This window comes from Pongo abelii, chromosome 1, assembly GCF_028885655.2.
Source record: "Pongo abelii isolate AG06213 chromosome 1, NHGRI_mPonAbe1-v2.0_pri, whole genome shotgun sequence".
Taxonomy (NCBI): domain Eukaryota; kingdom Metazoa; phylum Chordata; class Mammalia; order Primates; family Hominidae; genus Pongo; species Pongo abelii.
In genome coordinates, this window is record NC_071985.2 from 69695457 (window position 1) to 69706302 (window position 10846).

At 54.8% G+C, this 10846-nt stretch overlaps 1 protein-coding gene across 1 annotated transcript in view; it reads right to left on the minus strand.

Annotated features, from left to right (window-relative positions):
* The window catches only part of LHX4 (LIM homeobox 4), a 44636-nt gene extending 39077 nt beyond the window's left edge, over positions 1-5559 (minus strand). The window contains exon 1 of the mRNA XM_002809733.5: positions 5137-5559. Within this exon, the coding sequence (XP_002809779.1) occupies positions 5137-5212 (76 nt within the window). The 5' untranslated portion in view covers positions 5213-5559. The remainder of the gene's footprint in view (positions 1-5136) is intronic.
* Between the last annotated feature and the right edge of the window lie 5287 nt (positions 5560-10846).

Consider the following 10846-nt stretch of genomic DNA (forward strand, 5'->3'; position numbering starts at 1 on the left):
CCTCTCGTGCGGTGGGTGCACCCGGTGGCCCGCGCCACCTCGCCTTCCCCGGCGGCGCACAGTGCCACCAACTCCCTTCCCTGGTCGATTTTAATTGACATCCTCAGCCGCCTAGGTAGAGACTCTGTCTCTCTGGAGCCTGACACGTTTCCAGCGCTCGTCAAGGTCCACTAAGCTGCGGAACCGAGTGGGGAGCCGAGGCTCGAACACCCGCAGAACGCGCGGGCCGGGCACACCCGCCGGCGGCCTCCCCGCTCCGAGGAGGAGGAACCCCTTCAAAAATGGGAGCATCGCTTTCCCAGGGTTAAACAGTCACATTAGACTCGAGCCGCCGGGGTTGGGGTTTAATTTTGTCATTCCAAATGCTTGGAACGAAATGGGTCTGGAGAGGAAGAGAGGTTTTCACCCGGCCTCCTCCTAATGGGCGCGCCGTCCGCACTCGCGCCTGCCGCGCCTATCCTTGCTGGAAAAGTCCCTGCTACCACTCTAAAGGGCAGCAAAGGGGTCCCAGGCCTGGCTAATTCCAGCTCAGTCGGACCTCTGGGCTACCTGAGATAATAAGCTCCGAAAACGGGCGCGAACCTCTGGGCAGATGGACCGCAAGGGCCAAGGCGCAGGAACCTCTATTGCAGCGCACCGGGGAGAGAGAGGCGGTCCCTCCCTTGCCCCCTTCTGGGCTACGACCTTTACCCACGGCTGCGGGACGCAGTAAGCGCAAAGCCGGCTATCCGCGAAGGGCCAGCCGCCCTGTCCACATCTACCTCCACCGGCGAGCCCCTCAAAACCCAGAGCACGCCCGGGATTCCCGGGCGAGTGCCCAGGATCGTGCGCCGCCCAGGGGTGCGCAGCAAACGCTCATTTAAAGAATTCATCGTCTGTTCCCCGGGCCACCCAGGCCGGCATCTGCCTGCGGGGCGGAGGAGCCCTGCCCCGGTCGCAGCGAGGTCGTGTGGGTCGCGCTCCCAGACCCTAGGACGCCACTCCTGCTCAGCCCTGCGTAGCCCCGCCTAGCTCTGGTTTTCCGCGAGCCCGGACCTCGGCCAAGCGAGGAAATAAACTTGAGTTAGGTCCTGCTTCTTCTCAGTCCCGACTTTACGACTTCCCGGGACACTGCGGACCGCTCAGTGCGGACCTTTGCCCTTCACCTGCTGCACCTGCGTGCTCTGTGTCCGGCTTTAACAGTTAATTCCGCATGCGGAGCGCACTGGGACAGCGGCTTTCCAAGCTTCCCTCCGTGCTCACCGCCCTCTCAGATAACAAGGCCCTGGAAAGGAGGAGGCCGGAGCCCTCTCGCCCCTTGGGAGTCCTCAGCCATCCGCTGTCCCAAGCGGGGCGCTGCCGCGCTCACCCAGGTTTCTCCAAACTCCCTTCTATGTGGTGCGCAGCTCTGGCCAGGGGCTGGAACGGGATCCTAGCAGTTAGGACATCGGAACCCCCAACCCATCAGGCCCAAATCGGCCGGCGGGGACAGCTGACCTCATCTGTAAAAATTGTCTCCCGCCTGAGAATATTCTTGCGACGCAGGGAGGCAGGTCTATGGTGCCTACAGCTGCTATATCGGAATGTTCGGAATATGATAGAATCTCAATCTAACATATATATATAATTTGTGTGTGTCTGTTTATCGCACAAAGAGACAAGGCAGGAATGGAAAGAAGAGCGAACAGCACCAGCGTTTGAGCGAACTCCTGTCTTGGACAGTGAATCCATCTCACCCCCTTAAGAAATGTCCTGCAAGAAGGACGGTCAACAACCCCGCGGACTCGGATCTGCAACTCGACCTGCGCTGGGACATTTACCCCACGCACCCCAGAGGAGCCCCAGGAGGGGAAGTCCCAGGGAAAACCTTCACCCGACCCTACCAAACACAAAATAAAATACCTTTTTCCTACAGCTTCGGGGTTCGCCAGAGCTTGCCGGAAGCATTTTAGGAGACAAGGAGGGGGACAGAGACCCCCAGGCCTGCATTCCAATTACCACCCCCAGCCGAGACCCCGCGGGGCTCCTCCTTCTCCCGTGCGGGCTGCCCTCTCTCCCACCAGCGATCCGGGCCGCAGGCTTCCGTCGTCCTTTCCCTCGGTGCCTGGGGAGATTACACGGCAGATGGGTCAAAACCGAGGCGGATAAAACGCCCCACCTTCCTATATGTCCCGCGCTTTTCCGCGTCTCCTCAGAGGGCAGGGCCGGCCAGCAGGGCCCCGACGCGTGGAGGGACTGCTGAGGTCCGGGGAGAGAGTTTTGGAGGCGGCTCGGAAGGCTCTCGCCGTACCCGCACCCAACACGGCCCCGGTCAGGCGCTGTGAGGACATCCCTACAGCCCGGAGGGAGGTGGCGGGGACGAGCTGTCGGTGCGGGCCGTAGGGACAGCTGTAGGGCTGTCGGCGGGACGAGGCCCGCACCGGGGGCCGCGCGACCAAGGCGCGGTAAAAAACCAGGAGGGCTACGGCGCGAACTGCTAGTCCGCACGGGAGCCTGCGGGGGCGGGAGGCCGGGACAGGGTGGCGAGGAAGAGGCCAAGTCTGGAGCAAGACCAGCGATGAGAGAGAAATTATTACATCATTTGGAAACGTTTTCCTAAAGGGTATGCCCCTCACCCATCCCCAAATAAGCAAAGGAATAATCCAGCTGCCGCCGAAATAAGCTGGATTTAAATCACTTCTTCTAAAATGCCCCTAGAGGGGAGGACACTAAAGGCACCGAGCTTGGGGACACCTAGACCTGCGTCCCCAAGTGCTCCATTCGTGGTGACTCCGTGTGATGAAGAGGCGAACATGTCTGTGTTGAGGGGGAAACCCTTCTAGTTGGCGACTGGAGGGACCCCTGTGGGAGAGCGTTTCTTTTGTCTCCCCTCCTCTAGGGTTTAAGAGCCTACTGTCCCGGAAGGCCCAAGGGTGTGCCCCACAACCCCTCGAGCTTTCCCCTTCTTAGGCCACTGGGCCCAGTCCCAAGAAAGCTAATAGTTGTGTATATGTGGGTGATGGGGACCTATCCCGCGGTCCCAGCACCAACAGCCTAACAGCCAGAGGCCAGATGTGCTGCAAGGGAGGGTACAATCCACTCACATTCCAAGAGGAAATAAAAGCTGGATCCGGAAGTCTTCAGGGACTGGGCCCCTCAATTTTGGCCGATGCCTCCTCCAACCAAGGTCACAAAACGCGGACAAAGGGAGGACTGACCACCCCCTCTAGATTAGACATTGCCTCCCTGGGCCACCTTGGGGGGGGGCGTGGAAGTTCCTTTGTACACCTCAGGTTTTCCACAGTGTGAACCTAGACTCAGCCTTGGCAAACTGTAGCTCTGAAGGTGAGTTCTGGGCATTTTAGCAAAGCGACTCCCTGACGTCGAACATCAAAGTTGTCTCTGAACAAGGGAAGCAAAAAGTGAGACAATCAGAGTGTCACTCATCACAAGAAAGGCCGTCAGAGCAGAGACCATCGTCCTTCATTGGGGTCCCAACAGACAGGTCACCTACGGACCACAGCCATGAGAGCACAGACGTACTGGGTACCAAGGACACTAGTAACATACACACACCCTTCCCCCACTCATGCACTCTCCTCACTCGCGCAGAGCTACAAGCAGCTTAAGGACTCGGTGCACCTTTGCAGGGTTTCTGTTTCCGTTTTTGCAGGGGCTGAGAACCCACTCTGTCCCTGCGTGTGTGCGGGGTGTGGGGAGTAGTAAATCTCCAATGCCTTCTATGGAAACATCTTAGCGGTAAACTCCCTAAGGCTCAACACAGACGTGGAACTGTTTGCCAGCAGTTGACACAAAAACACGCAAAGAATAACTGTAGAATACAGCCAAGAAACAATCTAAATAGGCTTGGAAGAAGCTATTCTTTTCTAGTCCCTTCTCAAAAACTTCCCAGGGAAGCCCACGGTACGCCTGCCCTCCGAGGGATCGCCGGACAGAAACCCTGCCATGGAGACCCGAGGCGCAGGAGGGCGCGCTAGTGCGCCCTAGTTTGTAAGTAGTCACCATCCCTGGGTGAACTGGCCCTTACTTAAAGTAAACCCCGAAGATGTAGCTACCGCACCACTAAAGAAGTCGCAGGCGGAAGTACAACCCCTTGGCAAGCGGGGCGAGGGACTCCTTGGTCTCTCTAGGGTGCCCAGGGCGCCCTGCTGAGCGTGCGAGCCACCGGAGCAGGACTCTCCCGGCGCTCGCCGCGCGCGCGCGCGCGCGACGACTCGGCACCTGTTCTGGCCTCTGCACAGATTCCCTGTCGGGGACTCTCGCTCAGGAGTGAAGGACAGAGACGGATTCCCTCCGGGAAAATCTCTGCGCGCGCACACCCATACACACAGAGAGAGACTTGGGGATAAACACACCGCAAGCTCCCGCTGTCTCGCTAATTTCGGGCGCAGGAAGAAAGCGGGCGGGCAGGCTAGCAAAGCGCCCACACATCCCCGTCTCTACCCCTCCAAACCCGAGCCACCCTCAGCACCTGCCCTCGCGTGCGCAAAGGCTGAACCCGGAATTCACAACTTGCGGGCGCTTCTCCCTCCCCTGCATTCCTAGGCTAGCTGGAATGCGCGAGCAGATTCCCTCACAAGGAGCAGTCAGTTTCCGGCGGCGCACGCGGCGGGCGCCGCGGGCAGTAGCGGCTGGGGACTCACCCGGGACGCACGCCCGGGGCGCGGGCCGCAGGGACTAAGAGTGTGGCCGGGGTTTCTCCGCCGCCAGCCCCAGGGGCGAGAGACGCGCTCTCCAACTTCCCGCCAGCTGGGGTGAAGTTGCACTAGCGGTTCTGCAAGCGCTGACCGTCACGCCGGCGAAAGAAGATTTGTGGGGACCACCCTCGCCCTCAGGCCTGGCCTACAGCTCCTACCCCTGGATGTCCCCAAACAGCACTCTCCCCAGCGTTCCAAAAAAAGCCTTGGGCTGGAGATGCGGGGTTCGGTACTCGGCTTGCCTCAAGCATGATCCAACAGGCGTTCACATTCGGCCCCAAACAGCCAAGAGCCTGGCCCCCTCAAACGCACTCTGGCCGATGCCCCTGCCCTGTGACCGCCTCTGCGCCCCGGCCGCCAGCCCCTCCCGGCCCCCGAGCGGCGTCCGGCCCGCCCCGCAGCGCTGAGGCTGCTAGCTGTCTTGTTAGAATTAAATCAGCGAGAAAGGGGGGTGTCTTACGTTGCATCGGCACACCTAGCATCTCCGGGAGCCCCTTGACAGCCCCTTCCGCGGGGACAGTCGCACTCTGCATCATCTCGGAGCGAGAGCCAGCGAGTCGCAGTCTACGGAGATCTCTCGCTCTCTCGCTCTAGCTCGATTCAAAAATTTCAAAATAATAATTAAAACCCCAAGCAGGCCGCTGGAGTCACGGTGGAAGCCGGGCCCTCCGCTTCTCTGGGAGGACTCCACAGGCTGGCCGGCCCCCTCCCCCCGCCAGTCCCCAGTCTGTTTCCAGTCCCTTTGATCTCGCTCTCCGGGGTTGGTGCACATCCCAGGTTGAGACGCTGTTGCTGCAGCTCTGGCTTTTTTCCCTCTCCTCCCTCCCCCGCCCGCTCCTTCGCCCTCCCCCTCCACCCTTCGCGTGCCGGCCGCCCGGGAGGCCGCGGTCACCCGGGCGTTTTGATTCATTCACACTGCAGGAGCGGCCGTGACGTCGCTTTCCGCAGGGAGGCCCGCCCTTCGGCACATCCCCCAACCCGGCGGCGGGCAGCCGACCCCGGCGGGAGTGGGGGTCCCGGCGCCCCGAGTGAGGCCGGCGGGGCGGAGGGGGGCGGGGCGGCAGGGAGCGGGGCGGGGCCTCGCAGGCCGGCACCCCCCCGCCTCCGCCTCCGCCCAGCAGTGGCGGGCTCGCGCCCTGGGTATAAATTCTGCGGATGGCCCGCCGCGGCAGCAGGTGGTCGGACACGGCGGCGCCCTGGGTTTGCGGGTCTTCGTGGGTTCCAAGCCCGCGCGGCTCGTGTCCTCCTCACTCCTCCGTTCGGACCCAGGGGCGGGGCGGAGGCCCGGGCCGGGGCCGCATCGCTGTGTCTTCGCCTTGCGCGCTCTCGGTCCCCGGCTTCGCTCCGCCGGACGGAGCGCGCTCCGTAACCGATGACTCCATCCATCTTCCTCCTCCTCTTCTCCCCTGGCCAATTCCTTTCCTGCCGGCACTTCCCAGCCCCTGCTCTCTCTCCCCCGCGTCTGGCTGAGGCTGGGCCAAGGGACAGCCCGTACTCGGCCCGGGACGCGCCAGTCACGCGGCGGGCGGCGGCGGCCCGGGCTGGAGAAGGCGGCCAGGGGCTGTGCGCGGAGGTGGCGGGACGCAGGCCCCCCGCGCGCGTCCCCGCAGACCACGGCCTGCAGCCGGAGTCCGCACTTGCCTCCAGCTCCGCAGGGCAGGGGGCCCAAACCTCCCGGCGGCGGGGCCTCCCCGGCCGCCCTGCCACCAGTCGTCCAGCTCGGCCCTGTCTTAGGTCCCCAGAGCCCGCTCTGCCTCTCCGGCTGCCACCGCGGGTGCTTTGAACCATCCGCGACCTCGTGCGTGCAGGGCGGCAGTGAGCACACGGACGCCGGGGCTAACCAGCCAAAGGGCTTGCAATGCTTACTGTATTTACGAGATGCATGGACAGGTAGAGAGAGAAACGCTTAAAACAAATTCTCCTCAACGCGAGTTTCTGGCAGAAATAGAAGGCCCAACGCTGGGACGAGGTCTCCTCTGACGCTCCATCAGGCGCTCGACGCCTCCGGGGTGCAGGCGCGGGAAGCCCACCCCGTCTGCCCCAAGACCCAGCCGCTCTCCTGCCCCCAGCCCCCACGGCATTTCCTTCCAGAAATGCAGACAGACGCGTCCTTCCAGCCTAGTGCGGTTCAGCTTAGGCGGGAAGGGGGACTGTGTGCCCTCCCCAGCCTTCCAGAACCTTCCCTGCTGTTTCCCCTGGCGTCATCTCCAAACAAGGGACACCTGCTCACCTTTAAGGGAGGAGCATGGGGCGGGGGAGAATGGCCTGGTCGTCTGCGCTGCTTAGAATTAGTCTCCAATGAGGTCACAGTGACTTCTGTGTGTCTTGGTACTGGGTTGGCATCATCTCTTCCCTTGTTTACCTGCGAGGTGACTCCCGTGCGCGAGACAATATACACAAGAAGAAAAAAGCAAAAGAACCCAGTGACATTTTTAGTGTTTACCAAAATGTGTTCTATAGAAGTATAACTAGGAAGCAAACACGGGGAAACGCCATCCTCATTTGCAGTGAAAAACACGCAAGACAAGACAACACGTGCACACCTTTTTCTGTTTGTGAGATGACCGACGCGGGGGAGGGGCGTCCTAGAGTTCAGGATTGGCGAAGGGGCTTGGACACTCTCACCAATACTGCTGGGTGCTTATAAACTCTTAACATCCGTTTGGAAAGAAATTTGGCAATATGTATCAAACTCATAAATTTTTCATACCCTTTAGTTTATGTAGTACTTTTGAGTGTCTATTCCACGCAAATCTAGAATTTTTTATAAAAGTTTCATGCGTGAAAATGTTTATTACAGTATTATGTTTTGGAGAAAAATAACCTAAATAGCCAACAAAAGAACAGTGGCTTAGGGAAGTAGATTAAATTGTTTGGTAGTATGTTATAGAATCATGGAAACCAATTATGAAACCCAATAACATGGGGATGCTTGTGAAATACTAATTTTTTTAAAAGCACAATGCAATAGCATAGGATTATAAATATGTAAAAATCTTAGTCAAATGTAAAGGCAATGATAATACCCACTGTTGGTTAGGCTGTGGGGAAATTAGAAAACAATTTCCTGGTGGGGTTTGCAAAGAGGGGAAATGTCTTTTCAGGACGTTTTGGCTACAAATGTGATGGATTTGACCTAATTTCTACAGAAATTTATCCAAAGAAAATAATCAAGAATGTTTGTAAAGATGTAGTTACAAGGATGTTTATAAGGTTTTTAAAAGGGAAAACCTAAATATCCAACAACAGGGGATAGTAAATAAGTTACAGTAAATTATTAAATTAAGTAAAATGGAATGCTATGAAGTTAGAAATAATACAACAAGAATATTTAACGTAGAAAAGGGTTTGAGATTTATTAGGAAATGTGAAAAAAATATGAAGCAGTATGAACTTCAGGAACTTTTTTTTAAAAAAAAGCATAAACACTGTACACTTAAAAATGGTAAAGATGGTAAATTATATGTATATTTTACCTCAATAAAAAATGGTTTAAAATAGGAGTAAAAAAATGCCAAAGTGTACAAGTGGTTATCTGTACAGTGGATATTTTATTTTGTTCTCTTCGCTTTTTTCAGTTTTCTCAGTGAGCACATTATTTTATAAAGCAGAAAAAAACTAATAAAATGCTTTTTAAAATATTAGGGAAAAGGTAAGAAAAGATATCAAAATATTATTGAAAAGAATACTAGGAAAAAGGTATATTAGGGAGATGCACTATGGAATTTTTTCCTTTTTCTTTTTTCCAGATTTTCTGTATAGTGATTATTTTTCAGTAATATTAGTAAAAGATAACATTCAAATGCAGTGAATGTAAAGCATATATAGTAATTACTTTTATAATTTAAAATTATATTTTAAAAATGCTCTCTGCAGCTCCTGCTTCCCTGATTTGAACCTGCTGGGGTCCTGCCCTTTTCCCATTGCATGTCACTAGCCTGTCACTAGGTGAGGAACAGCCTTACTGTGGTGGAGACTTTTCTCTGCCCAAGACTGATTCAGGGGATACCACTTTCACCTGTGTCGTTTGGCAGACAAGCCCAGGAAAGTCAGCTTAGCTCTCAGTTCTTGCAGCTGTAAGCAGCAGCTCCGACATACCTTGCACCCCCATGCCCACACACACAGGGCAGCTCAGCCAATAAATGCCCTTTCCACATTCTGAGGCTTTTTTTTCTTTTCTTCTCTTTTTTTTTTTTTTTTCTTTTTTTTTTTTTTGAGACAGTGTCTCACTCTGTCACCCAAGCTGGAGTGCAGTGGCATGATCTCAGCCCACTGCAAGCTCCGCCTCCTCCTGGGTTCACACTATTCTCCTGCCTCAGCCTCCCGAGTAGCTGGGATTACAGGCGCGCACCACCACACCCAGCTAATTACTGTATTTTTAGTAGAGATGGGGGGTCTCACCATGTTGGCCAGGATGGTCCTGATCTCTTGACCTCGTGATCTGCCCGCCTCGGCCACCCAAAGTGCTGGTATTATAGGCTTGAGCCACCACGCCCGGCCATTCTGAGGCTTTTCTAAAAGCATTTGCCTCTTGTATGAGCCGGGTCCCATTCCCAAGGTCCTCCAATAGCATCTATACCAGCCAAGACACTTCACTTCCCCTGGGACCTCAGCATTCCCATCTGCAAATGAGGAACCCCTAGCAAAAAGCTTTCCTTAAACAGATTTTAGTGCCGACTGCTGTTGATGGTAATAATAATAATAATAACATAGTAGCATATGGTAGTAATGATAACAACTAATATTTATTGAAAGTTTGCAACTGTACCAAAGTGCTTCTACCTGCATAATTCTACCTATTCTTCATGAGGAAGTGATGCATGGTTTCATCATACCTATTTGGTGGATGAAAAAACCGAGGCTAGCAGGTGCTAAGCTGTTTTCTACCCCCAGAGGATGGGAGAATGGCTGAATCCCACAGAAGTCCATTAATCTCTACTACGGAATGGCCCAGAAAAGCCCTTGGGGTGAGACTCAGTTTGGATTAAAATCCCTGAGCTGACTCAGCAGGGCTTTTCTCACCACAGTGCACCCAGGGCTGGCAGGTGACCTCCCGGGAATGTTCCTCAGAGCCAGGCATGTCCCTTTGGGCCAGGACCTGGTTGGAGGGTGAGCACTAGAGGATGGGCCTGTGGTGGGGTGATGTGGCTTTCTTCAGGTCCAAGTTCTGTCAGAGAACTTGAACAATAGCCAGTACAAAGTATCCAGTACTTGCTAGACATTTATACATTCCATTTCTGGAAACCAAACCCAACATGTCAGGGGATCCAATTCAGAGGCAAGACACTCAATTTAGGAAAATGATTATTATAGCTTACATTTATCTAGCATTTTACATTTTACAAAGTTTCTCCACATATTTTATCTCATTTTATCTTCATAATTATGCCCGGGCTTGGGTATGATTATCAGGAAACAGAGAGGTTAAGTGGTTTGCCCAAGGTCACACAGCTAATAAATTGCAGTGCCAACTGGAAATTAAATCCAGTCTTTTGACTCTCAATCTGGTGTTCTTTCCACTCGGCCCAGCAGTCTAGTGTGTCTTCTAACCCTTCCATCTTAAGAGCTTCACAGAGTAGGCAAGTTCACTCTCAGATGCCAGGAATCCTGAACCCCAGGCTCTTTCTCCACTGAGGGACGAATCTCACTGCCCCTGCTCCCCTCCCTGTCATCCCAGCTCTAATCATCTCCTCCTCATCCTCATTCCTCTCAAAGCCCCTTTCATCATTTGCATTTTGAAACTGTTTCCTTAATTATTCTCCTGCTGTTGGAAACCTGCTTTCCCCGGGCTCTGTGGCATCCTTTGATTTATCTCTGTCTGGATAACAGCTCCCCGATTCTCCTTGGGGAATTCAATTTTCATTCATTTTTCTGCTGGGCTAGATTGATATAGACCCTCTGCCCCGGTCCATATTACTCATCCCAGCAGAGAGAACCAGGGAGACCAACCCTTAGCCCGGCCCCTGGGGAGCCACTGTCTTGTTCAGGGAGCCACAAGGAGTTCTCCAATAAAAGGACAGGGGCCTTTGCTCTTCTCCATCTGTCCACCCAGTCCTTCCAGTCATTTGTCACAGGGCCTTTCATGGGCCCACCACTTTGTCATTTGTCTCATTCTCTTCCCAGAACCTTGCAGGGATCTCTCCCCACCAGGATGCTGATCAGAAGGCCAT